Source organism: Danio rerio, chromosome 9, assembly GCF_052040795.2.
Source record: "Danio rerio strain M-AB ecotype USA chromosome 9, GRCz13ab, whole genome shotgun sequence".
NCBI lineage: Eukaryota > Metazoa > Chordata > Actinopteri > Cypriniformes > Danionidae > Danio > Danio rerio.
Window position 1 is genome coordinate 1,277,501 of NC_141029.1, and position 25,224 is coordinate 1,302,724.

Genomic DNA, 25,224 nt, shown 5'->3' on the forward strand with positions numbered 1-25,224 from the left:
GTGTGTGCTTGTGTATTCAGCAGGCAGGTCAGGAGGTGAAGTGGGTTGATGGCGGGAGGCCGCTGCTCAAAGTCTACACACAGTTGGTGTCCACCGTTTACACACAGGTCCCAGATCAGTGCTTTCACACACACACACACACACACACACACACACACACACACACACACACACACACACACACACACACACACACACACACTGTTTTCATTAGCTCTTATTAATGAACCTAAAGGGGTAGTTCACCCCCAAAATTAACATTTACTCACTATTTGCTCTCCCTAAAGTAGTTATACACCTTATGACCCTTCTGTTGAACATTAAAGAAGAAACTTTGAAGTATGCTGGAAACCGGTAACCATTGACATCCATAATAGAAAAACAAATACAATGGAATTCGATAGTTTCAGTTTTTCTCAACATTCTTCTCAATATCTTCTTTATTGTTCAACAGAAATATGAACTCATAAAGGTTTAACACAAGTAAAGGATGAGTAAACGATGACAGAATTTTAATTTGTGTGTGAACTGCATCTTAAAGTGTTTTGTGTGTCCTCAGGATCAACATTTGCACAACTTCTTCCATCACTGTGAGAGTCTTGAGGGTCAGTCAGGAGGAGAGCTGGTCAAATACCTGAAGGTGCTTCTGTTTCTCCTTCATCTGGACCTTTGAGATCGCTATGGCTTGAAATTCGTCTCTCACACTGTGTGTGTGTGTGTGTGTGTGTGTGTGTGTGTGTGTGTGTGTGTGTGTGTGTGTGTGTGTGTGTGTGTGTGTGTGTGTGTGTGTGTGTGTGTGTGTGTGTTCAGAGTCTGCATGCGATGGAGGCTCATGTGATGGTCAAGTTTTTACCCACGCTGCTGAATCAGCTGTTTCGAGTGCTCACCAGTTTTGGACAGGACGATGTTGCTGTCAACGTCACCAGGTCTGTTCTTCAGTCTGATTTGACTAGTATCTACATATTATTAGGGATTATTTTATTATTTTTAGATGCATTTAATATTCTACATTTCGAAATTGTTCAATATTTGGACTCGAAACAATACAAAAATTCTTAAATTAAAAAGCATTATTTGCTGTTTTGTGAGTTTTTTTTATATCTATTTATTAATATTCATTATTTATTTATTTTATTATTTATTTTTAATTATTTATTTGTTTATTTATTTTATTTTTTATTTTTATGTGTATTTTTTTATCATTTTTATTTTTTTATTTTACATTTATTTTATTTAAAAAATAAGTTATTTATTTATTTTATTTATAATTTTTACATTTTTATTAATTATTTATGTATTTTTTTATTTATTGTATGATTTATTTAATTGTTTATTTTTATATATTGTTTTTATTTTCTTTGTATTTAAATTTTTTACATTCTTTTATTATTATTTTTTTATTACTTTTATTATTTTTTTATAATTATATAATTTATTAATTTATTTATTATTAGTTAATTAATAATTATTTTGTTTATTATTTATTTATTTATTTATTTATTTATTTATTTATTTATTATTTTTATAATTTTATTGCCAAGGCAACATTTTTAATTTTTAACTGTACATTAAATTTTACTGTAATTTAATATTAAAATGTAAAATTAAATGTTTATATTTTCAGTTTTCAATATTTTATTTTGTAACTTGGTTATGAGTTTTTTTGTTTTGTTTTATTAACTAAATAAAAATGTGCATAATTTTTATTTAAATTATTTGAGTTTTCTCAAATTTTTGTTGCTTTTTTGCAGCAACAAAGTTTTTAAGTTTGGTGCCTAATCATAACCTTATTGCAACCATATTTCACATTTATGTTGAGTTTAATTTCCTGATGTAGTTTTCTGTGATGAATGTGTGTTTCTCAGGGTAATGATTCACGTGGTGTCTCAATGTCATGAGGAGAGTCTGGAGCATCACCTGCGCTCATATGTGAAGGTGAACAGCGTTTCTCTGTGTTCATAATGAATATTAACACCTCTCACACTGCTCATCATCTCTCTTCTCTTGTTTGCGCAGTATGTTTTGAAGACTGAGACTAATTTGAGCAATGGTAAAACCGTCCACGAGGAGCTGGCGAAAGCCATGACCGCCATCCTGAAACCCTCCACTGACTTCCTGACCAGCAACAAACTGCTGAAGGTACACAGTACACTAGCTTTAGTATGTTTCATCTGTGTAGACTGTTAAAAAAGAGCTAGTAAAGAAAAAATGTAAAGATATTCTATGATGCCCCTTTTACAAGAAAATATAAGCCTCCAGAATGTAGTGAAAGTGTGTGTGCGTGTGTTTGAACTAAAAATACGTCATTTATTACCTTGTGTTGCAAGAAAACCGTCTTAAGTGGAAGCAAAATGATCATGTTCATGTGTGTCTTACACTTAAAAGCACTGTTCAGCCAAAACGTCAAGTTCTGTCATCATTTCCTCATCAAGATATACTGAAGAATGCTGGCCAAAAACAACAGCCATAGTGTTTTGTGTTCCTACTACAGAAATCAATGTCCAACATTCTTCAGACTATCTGGTTTTGTGTTTAACAGAAGACAGAAAAAGATTTGGGCTTTTTCACTTTCGGGTGCTCTCCCCTTTAAGTGTATCTCTAATAAGAGCCTAAAAGTCACCTGAACTGAAATGATCCTCTCTCATTTTGAGTTGATGAGAAGTTTAGTAATGTCAGTGTGTTTTCTCAGCGAGCAGTGATGATGGTGTCATGTGTCAGAGGAGGACTGTACTGAATGTTTTGCTATCGTCTTTCTCCTCCAGTACTCCTGGTATTTCTTTGAGGTTTTGGTCAAGTCTATGGCTCAGTTCCTGATGGAGACGGGCAAGAATAAGGTCAGTCTAAAAGTGAACATCCCTTTTAATATAACATTATAGTGCATCAGTGGTCTCTCTTTTATCAGTGGTGGTAATTTTCCTATTCGTTTTTCCAATATAGAGTTGTAAGTTATAAACCAAAGCAGACAGCTACACTTAAAATAATGTTTACGAAATTATGTTTATAAAATGGCAAAATTACCACCTGGGTTATTTATTTATTTGTTTCTTTGTTTGTTTGATTGATTTTTTAATAAATTTTTTAATTGATTTTATTTTACTATATTTTAATAAAATTAATATTTTTTATTTCTTCTTTATTTATTTAATTTTATTTTTTTATTCTTTATTTTTTATTTTTATTTATTTTAGTATATTTTTATTATATTTATTTATTATCCATATTTTATTTTTTATTTAATTGTATTTATTCATTATTTATTTTTTCAATGTGATTTAAATTCTATTGATTTGTTTGTTTATCTGTTTATTTTACTTTATTTATTCGATTTTTATTTATTTATTTATTATTTAATTATGTTTTTTATTGCATTTTATTACCTTATTTATTTAGTTAGTTAGTTAGTTAGTTAGTTAGTTAGTTAGTTAGTTAGTTATGTATTACAGTTAAATCCAGAAATAAACAATAAGTGCTTCAGGTGTAATAGATGTGACGGTGCTCTCTGGATAAGGGATTCATATAGATACATGAGAAATCAACTATGTTTATAAAATGTAAAAATGACCACTTGGGTTATTTATTTATTTATTTGTTAGATTTTTTATTTAATTTTTAAATTGTATTTTAATTAAATTAATATCTATTTTTTATTTCTTCTTTATTTGTTTCATTTTATTTAGTTATTTTTGTATTCTTTATTATTTATTTAATTGTATTTATTTATTTGTTTTATTATATTTTTATTTACTTTTATTTATTTATAATATATATTTTTATTTTTTATTTAATTGCATTTATTCATTACTTATTTATATTATTCAGTTATATTTCATTTTATTTATCTATTTCATTTTATTTTATTAATTTTTCAATGTAATTCTAATTCTATTTATTTGTTTGTTTGTCTGTTTATTTTACTTTATTTGATATTTTTTATTTATTTGTTATTTTATTAGTTTATTTTTTATTTAATTAATTAATTCTTAATTTATTTAGAGTTAGTTAGTTACTGTTTATTTATTAGTTATGTATTACAGTTAAATCCAGAAATAAACAATAAGTGCTTCTGGTGTAATAGTGTCTGTGTTCTTTGGATAAGGTATTCTTAAAGATAAACAAGAAATTTATTATATTTATAAAATGTAAAAATGACCACCTGGTTTGTTTATTTATTTATTTATTTATTTATTTATTCTTTATTTCTTTTTTAAATTAAATTAAATTAATACATTTTTAAAATGTAATTATAATTGCATTTGTTTGTTTGTTTGTCATTATTTATTTTTGTTTATTTATTTAGAGTTAGTTAGTTAACATTTAAGTATTAGTTATATTTTATAGTTAATTCCAAAATCAGACACAAAGTGTTTCAGGTGTAATAGATGTGTCGGTGCCTTTAGATAAGGGGTTCATAAAGATACACAAGAGATCATAATAAGGGCACTCGAAAAATAGGTGCAAAAGCCTTTATTGGCATGACCATTGCTTTATAAAACAGCCCTATAGTGCAGCGCTCCTACACTTGCCTTTATCAGGGTTGAGCAGGTTTTTTAACGATGGCCATGTCAATAAAGGCTTTTTTACTTGTTCTGTTTGCTTTTCTAGTGGCTTGTTTATTTCATGTTCCTTGTGTATTGTTTCACTATGGGGAAAGTGAATGGTGTTCATTAAACTACATGTGTGAGATGTTTGTCCTCTGCTTCAGGTGTCCAGGAACCAGCGATTCTCAGCCTCCTTTTATCACTCTGTGGAGACGCTGGTGACTTTACTGATGCCTCACATCACACAGAAATGCAAGGAAAACCTGGAAGCCACACGAAACGCCAACCACAGCCTCGCCGTCTTCATCAAGGTCAGATTTAGATGCTGTCCTGCAATAATGTGCTGCAATAGGGCTAAATGCATGGCGAGTGTTTCTTCCCCTGCAGGTAAACTTCTGGTGAATGGTTAACGTGACGGTTTTTCAGTTTCATACGGTTCCTTTTACAGCATCGATGTTAAAATATAATCAGTTCAATAGACTCATTTAGTTGTTCAAGTGTGTTTACATGATCACTCTCCTTCAGTAAAACACAACTGTACTGTGTGTGTGTGTGTGTTTTTCACAGCGTTGCTTTACTTTCATGGACCGAGGGTTTGTTTTCAAGCAGATCAACAACTACATCACCTGCTTCACGCCTGGAGACTCAAAGGTCAGTTACTGCTGATCATGATGCCCTATATCTATTTTACTTCAAAGGGCAGCTATTATGCAGATCTCACTCTTATAAGGGGTTTAACCCCAGTTGTGTGTCAGCAGTGTGTGAATATCTCCATCCTCTAATGCACTGCATGTATTAATTGTGTTTGTTCTAATCAGACTTGATGAAAGCAGTCTGCAGAAACACTTTGATTGACACTCTCCCTTTGTATGATGTCATCAGAGGGGGAAAGCCCCGCCCACTAATGCCCATCTCTCCCTCATTAGCATAGGATGCTGGTTTTGTTTTGAATCTGCCACTATGCTGACACACAGGCATTCATAGCTCCGCCCTTTTCTGAAAAATCTCATTTGCATTTAAAGCGACAGTCACCAAAACACCACAATTAGGATCAAAGCCTGAAAGGGTCAGTTTCAGAGAGCTAGAGAACATTATCTGTGTGATATTTTCAGCTCAAACTTCACACACACTAGAGAGATCAGAGATGTATTTTACATGTTTACATTTCCATTAACATCCAAAAAGGCACATAATAAGTCACCTTTAAATGCATATAACATCTCCATATATACTGTACGTTGTTTTCTTGTCTGTCTCTCTGTTTCTCAGACGCTGTATGAGTTTAAGTTTGAGTTTCTGAAGGTGGTCTGCAATCATGAGCACTATATTCCTCTCAATCTGCCCATGCCGTTCGGGAAGGGTCGAATCCAGCGCTTTCAAGGTGATCCATCCCTAAAATTTTCATTATTCGCCCTCCTGTGAATGTGTTTTCTTTTTAATTATTTTCCTAATGATGTTGAACAGATTCAGGAGTTTTTCACATTATTTCCTCTAATATTTGTTCTTCTGGAGAAAGTCTGATTTGTTTATTTTTTGCTAGAATAAAAGCAGTTTTTAATTGTTTTAAAGCCATGTTAAGTTCAATATTATTCGCCCCTTCAGCAATATTAGTGTTGGATTGTCTCCAGAACAAACCACTGTTATACAATGACTTGCCTAATTACCCTAACTTTACCCTAATTACCCTAGTGAAGCCTTTACATGTCACTTTAAGCTGAACACTAGTGTCTTGAAGAATATCTAGTCTAATATTATTTACTGTCATCATGACAAAGAGAAAATAAATCAGCTATTAGAGATGGGTTATTAACCAGTTAAACTCTGCTGCTATTTGGGGATTTCCGCCTGGATTTTGCCTACCCAGATTTAAAAGCTTCCCAAATCCACATGCAGAGGTTTAAATGCAAAAATGTGGTATCATTTTGAAGAAAACCCTTTGAATTTTCATAAAACACTACTGAAAGTGTTTTAAATAAATGTATATGTTGTCTATGTTATAATAAACACCTAAAAAAAGAGGCGCTTTTTGAAAAAAGAGAAATGTCTCCACCATAATCTATGCAGAAGTTATTGTGTTCCAGCTGATGAGAGGTGCTGTACACGCCACAGGGAGCGATCATTGTTTACATATTTCACTATTCTTTTGTCTGATCAAACATAATTCACTGTGTTATGACCATGTCAGACATATAAATGGATTACTTATGCACATCAGCTCAAAAACAGAGGAGAATGGCCCTGAAGCGCACAGCATAAGGTAAGAGATGAGCTGTCTGTGCTATCTGGGGCTGCTTATTGATCATAAATGTATTGTTTTCATTTCTGCGCCATGGAGACACCGAGATTCATTTGAAAACAGTTTGATATGTGAATATAATTCAGTAAAAAGAGTGCTAGAACCGTATGAGCACCGGCAACAGCTTTCATTTGAGCTATAACTTGTACATGTGTCATTTATGAACCATATGAAAATGAACCAATGTTCAATATCAAGCTCGGGTATCCAAAATACTATATACATTAAATAACTTTTGTACAGTAGAATAAAAACCAAAGTGATGCAGATATGTGCATAAAATATAGATTCTACACTTTCAAAAGAAACCACTTACGGGGGTCTGGTGCAATGCTGGCCCTTTAAATCTTAAAGCGAAAGTCGATGACAACACGGACGCGGTACCGGGTCAGCGGAGTTTAACTGGTTAAACTATTATAATGTGTTGAACAATATCTGCTCTCCGTTAAACAGAAATTGGGAAAAGATATACAGGAGGGCTCATAATTCTGACTTCAGCTGTATTTCGCTGCTCTCTGCTTTACTATCTCATTGAAAAGTCGGAGTGTGCGCATGTTAAAGCATGTTTCCCCTCATCAATGTGCCAGATCTGCAGCTGGATTACTCTCTGACGGATGATTTCTGCAAGAATCACTTTGTGGTGGGTCTGCTGCTGCGGGAGGTGAGCGCAGCCGTGCAGGAGTGCAGAGACATCCGGCAGATCAGCATAGCAGTGCTCAAAAACCTGATGATCAAACACGCTTTCGACGACCGATACTGCACCAAGGTGTGTGTGTGTGTGTGTCCATGTTTTTGTGACATATCAGGACACAAATCTGTATTATGACAATGGTATGACACAGGTATTACAAGAAGGTGGTGAAATATGAGGACATTGCTGTCCTCATTTCTCAAAAAGCTTCTAAATAACACAGAATGAGTTTATTTAGTAAGAAAAACTGCAGTTTCCACTGAGGGTTGGGCTTAGGGGCAGGGTGGGGTTAGGGCAAGCAGTATAAAAACAATAGAAACCTATGTAATGTCCCCACAATTCACAGAAACAAACATGTGTGTGTGTTAATATAAGCATGTGCTAATCATGATGTGTGTGTGTGCAGGCTCAGCAGGCTCGTCTGGTGACGCTGTATCTGCCAGTGTTCAGTCTCCTGCTGGATAATGTGCACAGGTTCAGCATCAGCACAGAAGCGGCTCCGCTCAGTCAGATCAACAGCGTAAGACTGACCTCTAGTGTTTGTTTAGAGTACAAGCTGTTTTAATTCATTAACGCTGGGATTGAATCGTATTGAATTGCAGCACATCAGTCAGAAGTAACGGTTATGGAATATATACATTATACAGTCATGGTTTCTACATTTAAACTCTTATTTCTATCGTCAATCTATCGTCTATCGTCAAAGAATACTGAACAAAACTTTCATATTTTCTCGAGGGATACTTTAAATATATGTGATATTTGATATTTTTGTTGTGATAACTAGGGAAGAGGATTAGGGCCAAGCTGTTATAAAAAAATAAAAGCATTTTGAGATTAAAGTCATTATAATGTGAGATTAAACTTGATTACACTCAGTTACAAGTTTATCACAAATTAAACGTTGAGAATGATTTCATTGCATTTTAGGAATAAAGTTTGGTGTTTAGAAAAAGATTTCAGGAATTTAAAAAATGTTTTGAATAAATTCCGACTAAAAAGTTTTTTTGGGGGAGAAAAATAAAAAAATATATATAATAACAATTTACTAATTTATTAATAAAGAATAAGAGATTTAAACTTAAGATAAAAGTCATTATAATGTGAGAATAAATATTAAATAAAAAATATTATTCATGTTTTATGGAAGAGGCCAAGCAATAATAAAAAAAAATAATGTTGAAAACCATTAACCATTGACTTCCATAGTGTTTGTTTTAATGGAAGTCAATGGTTGCCGGTTTCCTACATGCTTCAAAGTATCTTCGTTAGTTTTCAACAGAGGAAAGAAACTCCTAAAGGTTTGGAAACACTTGAGAGAGAGTTAATAGTCAGTAAATTTAATTTTTGTGTGAACTGGCCCTTTAATTTTGAGAAAGACCTCTTATTAAATCTGATATTCAGACTGATTTCTCTGTGTTTTTTTTCAGAATGGCCGTGATGATCATTTAATGACGCCTCACAAAACTGCGGGCAGTCCAGTGGACGGTGGCCTGCATAAAGAGCTGTTTGGAGTGATTTCAGGAACAGGTGAGACGCCGTCACAATTAACCACAATACGACATGCAGTGTGTCAGTTCTCTCTGAAAGTACTGATCATGCTGCTTTTAACGTGTATGGAAAAATATGCAAATTACATATATTACACACAAGTTCATGTTTAGATTTTAAATAAAGAACATGTATTTAACGCCATATATCAGATGCATGTGCAGGGTTTCATTCACAGCTTTACTTTATGAGCCTAATCAGATATGACACTAAATGATAAAAAAGCACATTTGTTTTTGTTTTTTATTGGTTGTTCATTTAAAAATTAAATATTTCTAATTTCCTTATTTGATATGTCAGGCTTAACAGAGTTAGAGTAATGCTGTGCACACTGATATCCTGAGTATATGACTGTAGTGTACAGATGTGTTGATGTGTGTTGTGTTTGTCAGTGTCTCCGCTCAGCCACAGCTCTGTTCGGCACACGGACTCACGCAACTCTTTGATTAGCACTGACTCTGGAAACGGCCAATCAGAGCGCAGCAATGAAAAGCCACACCCCCTCGACAAGGTAACGCCGACTCGCATTGTGTTTGCATTATTTATGTTGAATTTCTGTGCTACTGCGGTGTGTGTTTGTGTGTGTGTGTGTGTGTGTGATTCTAGAATTGCAGTTATATGTCTTGTATCAGAGATAAACTTTATTAATTTTAAACAACAATGAATCAGTTTTGAATAATTACACAAATTATATCAAGTTGTCTTTGTTTTAATATTTGTTTGTGTATTTAGGGAAAATTGTTTATGTCAAGTATTATTGTAAACCTAGTTACCTTCAACTTGGTTGCATCAATTCTAACGTCAATTTGGTTACGTCACTTTGGTTATAACAATTTTGTTATTGTCAACTCCGTTATCGTCAACTTGGTTGCGTCAACCCTTTTATCATCAATTTGGTTACGTCAACCACATTGCGCCAATTTTGTTATTGTCAGCTCTGTTAACATCAATTCCGTTTCCATCAACTCTGTTATCATCAACTTGTGTATGGTCAACTCCGTTATTGTCAACTCCATCATCAACTGGATTGTCATTAAATCGGTTATCATCTATTCTGTTATCCTCATTCGGTTATTCTCAACTTAGTTATTGTCATTTTAGTTACGTCAACTCTGTTATCACCAGCTTGGTTACATCAACTCTGTTATCGTCAAAATCGGGAATCATCAACTCTGTTTTCATCAACTCTGTTATCATCAAGTCCGTTGCAATCAAATGTTACTGTCAACTCTGTTACATCAACTCTGTTACCGTCAACTTGGATATCGTCAACTCCGTTACATCAACTCTGTTATTGTCAACTCTGTTTCCATTAACTCCGTTACTGTCAACTCCGTTATCGTCAACTCTGTTACCGTCAACTCCGTTATCGTCAACTTGGATATCGTCAACTCGGTTATCGTCAACTGCGTTACATCAACTCTGTTACCGTCAACTTGGATATCGTCAACTCCGTTACATCAACTCTGTTATTGTCAACTCTGTTTCCATTAACTCCGTTACTGTCAACTCCGTTATCGTCAACTCTGTTACCGTCAACTCCGTTACCGTCAACTTGGTTATCGTCAACTTCGTTACATCAACTCTGTTATTGTCAACTCTGTTACCGTCAACTCCGTTATCGTCAACTCCGGTATCGTCAACTCTGTTATCGTCAACTCTGTTATCGTCAACTCAGTTATCGTCAACTGCGTTACATCAACTCTGTTACTGTCAACTTGGTTATCCTCAACTCCGTTACATCAACTCTGTTATTGTCAACTCTGTTACCGTCAACTCCGTTATCGTCAACTCCGTTATCATCAACTTGGATATCGTCAACTCGGTTATCGTCAAATCGGTTATCGTCAAATCGGTTACATCAACTCTGTTATTGTCAACCTTGTTATCGTCAACTCTGTTATCGTCAACTCCAATACCATCAACTTGGTTGTATCAACTCAGTTATCAATTTGGTTATTGTCACCTGGATTATCGTTACATCCGTTACACTAAACTTGTTTATGTCAATTACGTTACGTAAACTCCGTTAAGTCAACTTTGTTACGTCAACTTTGTTATTGTCAACTCTGTTATCGTTAACTCTTTAAAAAGTTTAATAATAAGGCAAACTACTAGTAACATAATCAAATGTTCCCTGTCAAATTTAAGCATTTGTAATATTTTAAATCAATAATGGATTCAGTTTACTGTAAATGATACAGTTGTTGCACATCCAGTTTAAATGCTTGAAATATACCTGCAATTCTGGAATGAGACGAGTGTGTGTGTATATATACTTGTGTGTGGGTGTGTGTGTGTGTGTATGTGTGTGTGTGTGTGTGTAAATATATTTGTGTCTGTTTGTGTGTGTGTTAATCTGTGCTTGTGTGCCGTCCAGCGGGAGGGTTTCAGGCGCCGTCACTCTGCCAGTATGCTGCGTTTCTTTACTGACTCAGAGGAGACGCCGCTGTCTGCCCGTCTCAAACGCCAGACCATGGACTTCTCTCTGCTGTCCACAGCACCGTCTGAGCAACACACACACCCCACACAAGTATTACATGACCTCTGACCCCTGACCCCTGCAACCTTGACCCCTCAGCACCCATGTGCTTGTGGCTTTACTGCTCCTCCGTTCCCTTAGCCAGAGGACAGTCTTGCAGAATGCAGTTCTGTTGTTTTATATTCATATATTACTTTAAAGCGACAGGCCATCTTCTGCCACTGCACCCCTAAAGTGCCCCTTTTAAGCTATTTGAAGGGTCAGTTCACCCCAAAATGGTCAATTCTGCCATTTACTCACCGTCCACTTGTTCCAAACCTGTTTGTGTTCGTCTCTTCTGTTGAACTCAAATGCAAACTGATCTCTGATAAAGAAGAGGTTAATCAGACGCAGTGTATTGTGGGTAATGTGGAGAAGTGTTTTCATAGTCTCACACACTGAGGATGGTCTGGCAGGGGATCATGGGGGAAATCCTGGCCAGTGCTGTGCTGTGGTAGATGCATTAGCACAAGAGTGTAGACCTTTGTGTTTGTGTGTGTGTGTGTGTGTGTGTGCGTGTGTGTGTGTGTGTGTGTGTGTGTGTGTGTGTGTGTGTGTGTGTGTGTGTGTGTGTGTGTGCGCGCGCTGCTCTCCTCCTCATCTGTGCTGTCCTGTAGTCAGCTGTTTTGAGTGTCTGCTCTGCATGAATTATGGTGCTTTTGTGCGTCTACGTGCCATTTCTGTCCACACACAGGTGTGTGAGTGTGAATGTGCACGTTTATAACGGTGCTTAGACATGCCTGTGTGTTTACAGCTGCCACAAAAGAATTTGGAAGCATAAGCTCCACTGCACTCCATCAAGCTACATTCACACTGACATGCACTGCAATCACAGGAGGAAACATGACTAGACTGAAAGTCGCTCATTCTTTCTACTAGTTCTACCAGTGTCTTGAAGAATATCTAGTCTAATATTATGTGCTGTCATCATGACAAAGAGAAAAGAAAACAGTTAGTAGAAATGAGTTATTAACACTATTATGTGCAGAAATGTGCAGAAGAAATCTTCCCTCCGTTAAGTATCACAAACTAATTTCGAGATTAGCACATGATATGGTTGAGCACGACTGGCTGCTCATCTGGAATCAGTAATAATCCAATCAGAGTGATCCAGGCATACTATAAATGTTCTCTCCCTACTGCTCTATCTTTGTTTTGGAAGAATCCCCTCTTCCACCCCAACTCCGCCTTTTCCTCCCTTTTCTAAGGGGGAGCTCTCAAGACCAACCTGATCTCGGATCCCCTTATATGCTGTATGACCGGGCGGGAGCCTTGGGCTCAAGTATCTCCAAGCTCAGGGTTCTCTCCTGGGACAGCATGCCAAACCTGCTATAAATGCCATGCATATCTAAAGCCTGGTTTCTACTTCTGCGTCAAGTGACCGGCTTAACCCACAGCGCATGCAACGCCCGTAGCTGTGCATTTATACTTCTGCGCGCTGTCACTATTGGTCTGCATTAACACTTCCGAAACGCTAGTTGGCAGTGAGGTGTAAATGTGTCTCGAGTTTCTTCGCTGGTGTTTTGCTCATTCTGAACACTTCCTGAATGTACAAGTGGCTCAAACTCGCTCATTTTGAGTCAGGAACCGGCAGACGTGCAACAACTTTAACTATGAGGTAAACACAAAACAAAACTTTCCATCCGGAGCTCCTTCACAGGACTCCACACTTGTAAACAATCACTCCATCAGGGTCGCGCTCTCGGTCCCGCCCAGACTCCGAACACGTGCGTTTGACACAGAAGTATAAATCAGCCTTCAGTGGGAACTCTTGAACACATATATATTCATTCATTCATTCATTTTCTTTTCAGCTTAGTCCCTTTATTAATCTGGGATTGCCGCAATGGCATGAACCGCCAACTTATCCAGCATATGTTTTACGCAGCAGATGCCCTTCCAGCTGCAACCCATCACTGGGAAACACCCATACACACTCACACACACACTCATACACTATATTCCCCTATAGCGCATGTGTTTAGACTGTGAAGGAGGAAACCCACACCAACACGGGAAGAACATGCAAACTCCACACAGATATGCCAACTGACCCAGCTGAGGCTTAAACCAGTGACCTTCTTGCTGTGAGGCAACTGTGCTACCCACTGCAACCCCCCACCCCTGCCCCTACATATATATATATATATATATATATATATATATATATATATATATATATATATATATATATATATATATATATATATGTATATATATATATATAAATGTATATATAAAAAAAAAAATATATATATATATATATATATTATTATTTTTTTTCCCAGAGATGGGTTGCCAGAGATAGGTTGTGGCTGGAAGGGCATCCGCTGCGTAAAAACTTGCTGGATAAGTTACCGGTTCATTCCGCCGTGGAGACCCCGGATTAATAAAGGGACTAAGCCGACAAGAAAATGAATAAATGAATATATATATATATATATATATATATATATATATATATATATATATATATATATATATATATATATATATATATATATATATATATATATATATATATATATATATATATATATATATATAATTTAAAGTTTTTGCATTCCATATAGCAAAGAGTATGTGTGTAACATTTGTTTTTTTAAATAAAAAGTCTTCAAATGTAAACAACTTATTAAAAAAACATCCCACAATGTAAATGAGTTGTCATTTATTAAGAATATGTCAATAACTCAATTAGAATAGAACCTTAAATAGAACCTTAACATTCTAATATGATGATATGTCATATTATGACGATGTATACAGTTGAGGTCAGAATTATTAGACCCCCTGTTTATTTTTTTCCCCAATTTCTGAACACACTTCTGCACATAATAGTTTAATAACTCATTTCTAATATCTGATTTATTTTCTCTTTGTCATGATGACAGTAAATAATATTAGACTAGATATTCTTCAGGACACTAGTGTTCAGCTTAAAGTGACATGTAAAGGCTTCACTAGGGTAATTAGGGTAAAGTTAGGGTAATTAGGCAAGTCATTGTATAACAGTGGTTTGTTCTGGAGACAATCCAACACTAATATTGCTGAAGGGGCGAATAATATTGACCTTAACATGGTGTTTAAAAATGTTTACACTGTTTTTTTTGGTCAAATAGTAAGGTGTTTAAGTACATTTCTGTCATCAGAAATTTGAAAAGAACGTATGCTGGGTTTTTTCCCTTTAGGAAAGTGTGAATTTGGTGTCCAGATGTTTCCAGATCCTTCAGTGGGCTGTAAATGTGTAATGTGTGTGTGTGTGTGTGTTTTTCTCTGATGGTGTGTGTTGTGTGTCTCAGTGTCACACTGCTGCTGCTGCTGCTGTTCTGGCCGGTTCTTTACTGCGCTCTGATAAACTGGACCAGTCTGAGGTCAAGAGTGTGTTGATGTGTTTCCTGCATGTGCTGAAGAGCATGTCTGAAGGTACACACACTCATGCACACAGACACATATGCGCACATGCGCACGCACACCTGTACACATTCATGCACACCCACGCACTCATGCACACACGCTCATTCACACACTTATACATGCATGCACATACACATACACACATGCACAAACACATCTACACACTGATGCACACAAACAAACACGCACATGCACACACACATGCACACGCATACGAATATGCACATGCACACACACACATACGCACATGCACACTCATATACACACAAACACATGCACACACTCACACAGTGGATTTGCTTTTTGTATTGTATCATGTACAAGTGTGTTTATTATGTTGGGATGTGTGTGTTTGTGTGCGTGCGTGTGTGTGTGTTAGATGCTCTGTTCAACTACTGGAATAAAGCTTCACCCACAGACCTGATGAACTTCTTCAGTCTGCTGGAGTAAGTGCTGCACACACACAAACTTTGCTGATTCTCATTCTGTACAAATGACATGATCTCATAACCCTAAACACAACACTTACACACACACACACACACACACACACTTCTGTCTGGTCATTAATTTCTCCTCTGTTTTCAGAGTTTGTCTTCATCAGTTCAGATACATGGGAAAGAGACAGATCTCCAGGTAATGTTTATTCATTCATTCATTCATTCATTCATTTTCCTTCAGCTTAGTTCCTTTATTCATTAGAGGTCACCACAGTGGAATGAACTGCCAACTATTCCAGCATTTGTTTTACACAGCGGGTGCCTTTCCAGCTGCAACCCAGCACTAGGAAACACCCATATGCAGTCATTCACGCACACACGGGAAGAACATGCAAACTCCACACAGAAACGCCAACTGACCCAGCCGAGACTTGAACCAGCGACCTTCTTGCTGTGAGGCTGCAGTGCTAACCACTGAGCCACTGTGCCGCCATGTTTATTTATTATAATTATTAATGATAATAATAATTCTTCATATTATTACTGTTATTAGAATTATTATTTTTATTATTATTATTATTATTATTATTATAACAATAATAATATATTTAAAATATTATAAAACAAAATATTATTAATATAACAATAATAATAATAATAATAAATATAACAATAATAATAATAATAATAATAATAATAATAATAATAATTATTATTATTATTATTATTACTAATATTATAATTATTATTATTATTATTATTATTATTATTATTATTATTATTATTGCTATAATAATAACAATAATAATAATAATAATAATAATTATTATTATTATTACTAATATTATAATTATTATTATTATTATTATTAATATTATAATTATTTTCACTATTATTATTGTTGTTGTTATTATTATTATTATTATTATTATTACTTTAATAATAATAATAATAATAATAATTATTATTATTATTATTAGTAGTAGTAGTAGTAGTAGTAGTAGTAGTAGTATTAGTATTATTATAATATATTTAAAATATAAAATATAATATTGTTAGTATAATAATAATAATTATAATAATAATGTAATATTTATTATTGTTACTATTATTATTATTATCACTGTTATTTTAATAATTAATATTATTTATAATATTATAATATTTTATTCATGTTTTTCTTTTTTTATACATACATAATTAAATAAAACACAGAATGAATAATCTACAGAAAGATATGCCATTGTGCTGATGTAAAAATATGTTGGTGTATGTGTGTGTTTGTATGTGTGTGTGCGTGTGTGTGTCAGCAGAACTCTGGAGGGATTGGGGCCGGTGGCTCATGAGCGGCGCTCTCAGACTCTGCCAGTGTCCCGCAGCAGAACTGGAGCTTTACACATGAGACTGCAGCAGCTCAACAGCCTGGACAACTCATACACATACAACCACAGTGAGACACACACACACACACATGCTTCTACACACACAGATGCTTCTACTGTACAGCTCATAGGAGACAATCTGCACTTTTACTCTCAACCTTTTCAAAAGACGTCAGTTTTTATGATTTTTTCGTGTGTTTTTTCGTGTGTGTTTGTGTAGCTTACAGTCATTCAGATGCTGAGGTGTTGAATCAGTGTGTGTTGGAGGGGAATATTGCTACAGAGGTTTGTCTGACAGTTCTGGACACACTGAGCATCTTCATCATGGGCTTTAAGGTCAGACATCACCATCATCACCATCATCATCATCATCATCATCATAAACATAGTCATTCAAGCCTTTAGGAACTCAGCTTTGATAACAGTGTTATGTGTGTGTTTGTGCATTTGTGTATGTGTGTGTTTGTGTTTGTTTGTTTTTATGCTTGTGTGTTAATATGTGTATGTGTGTGTGTGTTCAGACTCAGCTGAGTTTAGATCACGGCCACAATCCCCTGATGAAGAAAGTCTTCCAGGTTCATCTGTGCTTCTTACAAATCAACCAATCAGAGACAGCCCTCAAACAGGTCTTCACTTCCCTGCGCACCTTCATCTACAAGGTCAGTGACACACACACCAACACACACACCATCACAGACACACACGATAAGCACACTGAAAGTGCCTGATGTTGATCCACTCACACTGCTGTATTTTCTGTCTTTTCTGTGTGTATGAATGTATGTGTGTGTGTGTGTGCATGTGTATATTTATGCATGTGTGTGTGCGTATGGATATTTATGTGCATATATATGTGTGTGTGCATGTGTTTATGTATGTATGCATGCATGTGTGTATTTGTGTGTCTGTTCAGTTTCCGTGTACGTTCTTCGAGGGCCGTGCAGACATGTGTGCGCTCTTCTGCTATGAGATCCTGAAGTGCTGTAACTCCAAGCTGAGCTCCATCCGCAGCGACGCCGCGCACCTGCTCTACTTCCTCATGAAGAGCAACTTCGACTACACCGGACGCAAATCCTTCGTGCGCACACACCTGCAGGTGGACAACACACACACACCTTCATCACACCAGTCTGATAAGAGAAGTCTGGGTTCATGCTATTGAGTTAACATGTTGCTTTAAAGGGGAGCTATTATGCAAAAATCACTAATTAAAGGGGTTTAACTCCAGTTGTGTGTCAGCAGTGTGTGAATATCTCCAGCCTCTAATGGTCAGCATGTATTAATTGTGTTTGTTCTAATCAGACTTGATGAAAGCAGTCTGCAGAAACACTGTGATTGACATTCTCCCTTTAAATGATGTCATCAGAAGAGGAAAGCCCCGCCCACTAGTGACAATCTCTCCCTCATTAGCATAGGATGTTAGTCTTGTTTTGAATCTGCCACTATGCTGACACACAGGAATTTGTAGCTCCGCCCTCTTCTAAAAGGAGCACAATCTCATTTGCATTTAAAGCGACAGACACCAAAACACCACAGTTAGGATCAAAGCCTGAAAGGGTCATTTTCAGAGAGCTGGAGAACACTATCTGTGGGGTATTTTCAGCTCAAACTTCACACACACACACACACACACTCTAGAGACAGCAGAGAAGCATCTTGTATATATGGGCATAATAGGCAAAATAGACTAAATGATTTGCCCTTCTGTGATTTATTTACATATGTTTATCTATTGTAATATTTCTCAAGTCATGTTTAACAGAGCAAAGACATTTTTCACAGTATTTCCAGTAATAATACTATTCTGAAGAAAGCCTTATTTTTTTAATTAGGGTTGAATATATAAAAAAATAATAATATTAATAATAATGTAAAAACTGCTAATGTTTAATATTATTATCCCCTCATGGATGTAATTTATTTTTCATGATGTCATTGGTGATCCCGCAGGTGGTGATTGGCGTCAGTCAGCTGATCGCTGATGTCATCGGAATAGGCGGGACGAGATTCCAGCAGTCGCTGTCAATCATCAACAACTGCGCCAACAGTGACAGAACCATCAAGGTTATTATATTCACATTCACACACACACACTGAGGCGTTCACTGTGATTGTGATGCTGGCGGATTTTAATTATAGCGCAGCTGCAGTTTTAGGATTTTGAAGAAATTTACTATTGACATTTAAAGTTGAAGTGCTTTGAAATAGGGCTGTTTGATAAGGGCAAAAGAAACCGATCACGATTTTCTTGAGCAATATTGGGATTTCAGTTTTAATCATTCATTCATTTTCTTGTCGGCTTAGTCCCTTTATTAATCAGGGGTCGCCACAGCAGAATGAACCACCAACTTATCAAGCATGTTTTTACAGTGTATGCCCTTCCAGCTGCAACCTATCTCTGGGAAACTTCCACACACACTCATTCACACTCATACACTACGGACAATTTAGCCTACCCAATTCACCTGCACCGCATGTGTTCAGACTGTGGGGGAAACCGGAGAACCCAGAGGAAACCCACACGAACACAGGGAGAACATGCAAACTCCACACAGAAACGCCAACTGACCAAGCCGAGGCTCAAACCAGCGACCTTCTTGCTGTGAGGCAAGATCTACTGCGCCACTGCGTCGCCCAGAACAACCAATAACATTTAGTTTTATAAGTGCTCTGCCAGTGAAAGTGCTTGAGCTCAAATGCATTAAATTAACAGCCAATGAGAAGAAAGGGGAGGGGCATGTCAGACACTAGAGAGCTTTTGATTGGTCAGAAGATTTGATGAGAGACTGAAGTATGAGCTGATGTGAATAAATCCGTTGATCCATTAAGTGACAAACTACAAGCTTTACTAGTTTATATCAGGTTTATATCATCTAAAGGTGAATTTTGGAGCACACTAGATTATAGATATCCTTTAACTAACATACTGAAATAATAACATCTAGATGACTTTATTTTAATGTCATTGGACCTTTAGTCATATACATTTTTATTTGTTTAGCAGACGGTTTTATACAAAGCATCTGCCACCGCACACACACACACACACACACACACACACACACACACACATGCTCTGTCTGTCTCTCCTGCAGAATACAGCGTTTCCGTCTGATGTGAAAGACCTGACCAAGAAGATCCGCACGGTGCTGATGGCCACGGCGCAGATGAAGGAGCACGAGGGCGACCCGGAGGTTCTGGTGGACCTGCAGTACAGCCTGGCCAAATCCTACGCCAGCACACCTGAGCTGCGCAAGACCTGGCTGGACAGCATGGCACGCATACATGTCAAGAACGGAGACCTGTCTGAGGTGCACACAAACACACACACACATGCACACACACACAGACCTGCCAGAGATTCACACACAAACACACACACGTCCAGAATGGAGACCTACATACATACATACACACACACACACATATATATATATATATATATATATATATATATATATATATATATATATATATATATATATATATATACACACACACACATATACTGTGCGCACACACACAGAAACACTAATTGAGGTGTTTGTATTCTGCAGGCAGCCATGTGTTATGTTCATGTAGCAGCGCTGGTGGCCGAGTATCTGAAGAGGAAAGGTTAGACTCTAATTTTATTTATTTATTTATTTATTTATTTATTTATTTATTTATTTATTTATTTATTTATTTACTTATTTATTTATGTAATTATGTGTTTATTTATGTATGTATTTAGTAATTAATTAATTTTTTATTCATTTATTTATGTGTTTATTAATTTACTTATTTGTTTATTTTTTATGTATTCAATTTATTTATTAATTCTTTTTTTTTAAATATTAATTTATTTATTCATATATGTGTTTGTGTATTTATTTATTTATTTATTCATTTTTCTTTATTTATTTATTCATTTATTTTGTATTTATTTATTTATTTATTTATTTATTTATTTATTTATTTATTTATTTATGTATTCATTTATTTGTTTATTTACGTATTTTTATGTTTTTATGTATTTATTTATTTATTAATTCGTTCCTTTATTTTTTAAATGTATGTATTAATTAATTAATTTATTTATTTAATTATTCACTAATTTATTTATTTTTTTTATTTTAAAATTTTTAGCATTTAGCAGATGCTTTTATTTAGAGAAACCATCCAATGCCACTAACCATTGTAAACTGAAAAAGTATTGTATCTAATGACTAATGTTTTAAATCCAAGGCCTCACGTGTGATGTTCTTCAGATAATTGCTTTTAATGATTATACACTGATAAATGTGCAGTCTCCATATCAGTCATGCTTCCTTTCTCACCTTCTCTTTCTCCACATATCACCCTCTCTCTCTCTTATTTTGCTCTTTTTGATAAAGTCACGGTTATCTGTGTTTATTACTAAAGTTTAGCTGCAGTTCAGAGAGTAAAGACGCTTCATCAGCAAACCTGATCTTTACAAATCTGTAAAATAATAACTTACTCTGTCCTCACTGCTGTGATATTGTTTTCACAGCAAATATTGCTTTTCTAGCTTAGTTTTTGTCCTGTACAGTGGCATTTTACTGCCATGTTGACAACATTTTTGATTATATTCATAATATTTTAAGAATAAAGTTAAATTGTTCCGAGACTAAAGTCAAAATGTTAAGAGAATAAATGAATCAAAATGTTATAAGAGTGAAGTCATAATATTTCAAGAATAAAGTCGGAATTTTTCTAATAAAGTCGAAATGTTACGAGAATAAAGTCGAAATGTTAAGAGAATAAAGTTACGAGAATAAAGTCGAAATGTTAGGGGAATAAAGTCGAAATGTTACGAGAATAAAGTTACGAGAATAAAGTCGAAATGTTAGGGGAATAAAGTCGAAATGTTAGGGGAATAAAGTTGAAATGTTACAAGAATAAAGCCGAAATGTTAGGGGAATAAAGTTGAAATGATACGAAAATAAAGTCGAAATGTTAGGGGAATAAAGTTGAAATGTTACGAGAATAAAGTTATGAGAATAAAGTCAAAATGTTAGGGGAATAAAGTTAAAATGTTACAAGAATAAAGTCGAAATGTTACGAGAATAAAGTCGAAATGTTAGGGGAATAAAGTTGAAATTTTACGAGAATAAAGTTATGAGAATAAAGTCAAAATGTTAGGGGAATAAAGTTAAAATGTTACAAGAATAAAGTCGAAATGTTACGTGAATAAAGTCGAAATGTTAGGGGAATAAAGTTGAAATTTTACGAGAATAAAGTCAAAATGTTACGAGAATAAAGTTGAAATGTTACGAGAATAAAGCCAAAATATTATAAGAATAAAGTCATCATAGTATTTCAAGAATAAAGTCATTATTTTGCAAATAAAGTCGAAATGTTACGAGAATAAAGTCGAAATGTTACGGGAATAAAGTTGAAATGTTACGAGAATAAAGTCGAAATCTTACAGGAATAAAGTTGAAATGTAACGACAAAAAAGCCAAAATGTTATAAGAATGAAGTCATAGTATTTCAAGAATAAAGTCGTAATTTTGAGAATAAAGTCGAAATGTTACGGGAATAAAGTCGTAAAGTTACGAGAATAAAGTTACGAGAATAAAGTCGAAATGTTACAAGAATAAAGTCGAAATGTTACGAGAATAAAGTCGAAATGTTACAGCAATAAAGTCGAAATGTTACGAGAATAAAGTCGAAATGTTACGGGAATAAAGTCGTAATGTTACGAGAATAAAGTTACGAGAATAAAGTCGAAATGTTACAAGAATAAAGTCGAAATGTTACAAGAATAAAGTCGAAATGTTACGGGAATAAAGTCGTAATGTTACGAGAATAAAGTTACGAGAATAAAGTCGAAATGTTACAAGAATAAAGTCGAAATGTTACGAGAATAAAGTCGAAATGTTACAGCAATAAAGTCGAAATGTTACGGGAATAAAGTCGAAATGTTACGGGAATAAAGTCGAAATGTTATGAGAATAATTACGGAAATAAAGTTGAAGTGTAACGAGAATAAAGCCAAAATGTTTTAAGAATGAAGTCACAGTATTTCAAGAATAAAGTCATAATTTCGAGAATAAAAATATAAATGTTACAAGAATAAAGTCAAAATTTTACGAGAATAAACCTTGAAAAAATATTATTTCACTTATGCTATTGGCAGATTATTTTCTTGTTTTAAGGAAAAGCTCACTTAATTTTGTTAAGTCTTTTGTTGACTTGATTTCAGAATGTTTAGATATTTGGGCTAGGAATGAGACTAAAGCATGTTTTAAGAGTTGGTGTTGTGTTTTGCAGGAATGTTCAGACAGGGCTGTTCTGCGTTCAGAGTGGTCACGCCAAACATCGATGAAGAAGCATCCATGATGGAGGACTTGGGCATGCAGGACGTCCATTTTAATGAGGTCAAAGTCTGACAGATTAACACTCCTGTAAATAATGAGTGTGTCTGTGTGTGTATGTGTGTGTGTGTGTGTGTGTGTGTGTGTGTGTGTGTGTGTGTGTGTGTGTGTGTGTGAGTGAGTAAATAGTGAGTAAATGTTATTTTTTAATGATCTGTGCCTTTAAGGGCTTTAATTCAGCCAGGCGCTGGGTTTGAGGCAGGTAATATTTGACTGTGGGCGGTGATCAGCTGAATGTCACGTCTCAGCGGGTTACAGTATTACAGAGCGTCTGTGATGAATAATAATAATACAGTAAAACAGGGAAGCAATAAAGTAATGCACATGTGGATAATCAGTGAGCTTATCTGCTGATACACAACTCTTATTCCTGCACTTTGACTGAGAGATAAAACACTAATAAGATCAACAATCTTCAGTCAGCTGAGCTGCAGAGGAAAAGCTTTTATTTTGTAAAAAAAAAAAAATTATGGAACAAAATCCGTGGAGTAGTCAGCTTTATTTTGTACAATCATTATAGATGTTTTAAAGCTGTAAAACCCCTCAGTTGGAAGTAACACACACCGGACGTGCACATTCGCATGTTATTTAATAGATAATTATTCAGATGGCGCTCTGTGGCGCAGCAGAAATATCATGAGTGTCATGAATCATAGCTGAGCGCCACAGACTGCTGATGTAAACCGATGCTTACAATTCTAAAATGCGTGGCATGGCACATCCTGTGTGTCGCCCCCTTCACTATGTCCTGGCTATAGGTCTTTCTAATGATGTATAGTCTGTCATGGATAGATTGGGATTTAATTGCAAACTATATTGTGATATAAAGTTAAGCGTCCCGGTGACAGTGCTCAAGACAAAAGCTCATCATTGTGCATTTAATTTGTGTCTAATGCCAAATGCAAATACTTAAACACAGAAGTAATTCCTGGATTCACTGTAAATGCTGTGAAGTGTGTGTGTGTGTGTGATAGGATGTGCTGATGGAGCTTCTGGAGGAATGTGCAGATGGATTATGGAAAGCGGAGCGTTATGAACTCATCTCCGATATCTATAAACTCATCATTCCCATTTATGAGAAGCGCAGAGACTTTGAGGTACAGTAATAAAAACACACACACACACACACACACACACACACACACACACACACACATGTTCTTTTTTCCACTGTTGAGCTGCAGATGTGCACCTTTACAATGAGCATCCGCTTAAAATTAGCTTAGAAATGTCACTTAAAGGCAACCTGTTATGCAAATATCACTTTCATAAGGGGTTTAAACACAGTTGTGTGAATATAGATAGCTGTTAATGGGAAAGACTAATCAATTGTATTTTTTTTTTAATTACACTTGATAATACAGTGTAAAACCCTGTGTATGTGTCGTCAGAGTGACCATTAGTTACCATCATGACATCTTCATTCCTCTGTATGTCCACACATGTAGCGGAAACACAATAAAGCTTAACTTGAACTTGTGTGTGCAGAGACTGGCTCATCTGTACGACACGCTACACAGAGCCTACAGTAAGGTGACAGAAGTCATGCACACGGGGAAGCGACTGCTGGGCACGTATTTCAGAGTGGCTTTCTTTGGACAGGTGAGTCAGAGTCTTCATTTTTAAGTGGTCTGTTCATCAGATTTTGAGAAGTTTGTGATTTTAGTCTCTATCTGATTCATAGTACCAAAGTGTTGTAAATCGTGATCTTGGTCTCTATCCGGGTCATGGCACCAAAACTGTAGAGAATTAGGTTAAGGTTAGGGTTAGGTTAGATTTCAGATAGATTTCAGTCTCTATCTGGGTCACGGCACCAGTGCTGTAGGGAATTTGTGATTTTTAGTCCCTGTCCGGGTCACGGCACCAAAACTGCAGGGAATTTGTGATTTTAGTCTCTATCCGGGTCACAATGCCAAAACTGTTGGGAATTTGAGATTTTTAGTCCCTGTCCGGGTCATGGCACCAAAACTGTAGGCAATTTGTGATTTTTAGTCCCTGTCTGGGT

At 35.4% G+C, this 25,224-nt stretch overlaps 1 protein-coding gene across 27 annotated transcripts in view; it reads left to right on the forward strand.

Moving 5' to 3' along the window:
* Window positions 1-25,224, forward strand: part of zmp:0000001200 — a 107,145-nt gene that overhangs the window by 69,500 nt on the left and 12,421 nt on the right. For 4 of the 27 annotated variants that reach the window (XM_087267285.1, XM_087267291.1, XM_087267310.1 and 1 more), the window contains exons 22-48: window positions 21-107; window positions 560-640; window positions 811-926; window positions 1,866-1,935; window positions 2,017-2,139; window positions 2,763-2,834; window positions 4,703-4,849; window positions 5,106-5,189; window positions 5,808-5,919; window positions 7,422-7,600; window positions 7,932-8,045; window positions 8,956-9,055; window positions 9,469-9,587; window positions 11,457-11,609; window positions 14,900-15,023; window positions 15,394-15,460; window positions 15,603-15,650; window positions 16,768-16,904; window positions 17,057-17,172; window positions 17,358-17,495; window positions 17,750-17,932; window positions 18,787-18,900; window positions 19,932-20,147; window positions 20,394-20,451; window positions 23,116-23,222; window positions 24,194-24,316; window positions 24,708-24,821. In XM_087267285.1, the coding sequence (XP_087123411.1) occupies window positions 21-107; window positions 560-640; window positions 811-926; window positions 1,866-1,935; window positions 2,017-2,139; window positions 2,763-2,834; window positions 4,703-4,849; window positions 5,106-5,189; window positions 5,808-5,919; window positions 7,422-7,600; window positions 7,932-8,045; window positions 8,956-9,055; window positions 9,469-9,587; window positions 11,457-11,609; window positions 14,900-15,023; window positions 15,394-15,460; window positions 15,603-15,650; window positions 16,768-16,904; window positions 17,057-17,172; window positions 17,358-17,495; window positions 17,750-17,932; window positions 18,787-18,900; window positions 19,932-20,147; window positions 20,394-20,451; window positions 23,116-23,222; window positions 24,194-24,316; window positions 24,708-24,821 (3,102 nt within the window). Of the gene's footprint in view, window positions 1-20; window positions 108-559; window positions 641-810; window positions 927-1,865; window positions 1,936-2,016; window positions 2,140-2,762; window positions 2,835-4,702; window positions 4,850-5,105; window positions 5,190-5,807; window positions 5,920-7,421; window positions 7,601-7,931; window positions 8,046-8,955; window positions 9,056-9,468; window positions 9,588-11,456; window positions 11,610-14,899; window positions 15,024-15,393; window positions 15,461-15,602; window positions 15,651-16,764; window positions 16,905-17,056; window positions 17,173-17,357; window positions 17,496-17,749; window positions 17,933-18,786; window positions 18,901-19,931; window positions 20,148-20,393; window positions 20,452-23,115; window positions 23,223-24,193; window positions 24,317-24,707; window positions 24,822-25,224 lie in introns of all 27 variants that reach the window. The other 23 variants (XM_087267296.1, XM_087267302.1, XM_087267299.1 and 20 more) reach the window with 7 other exon arrangements.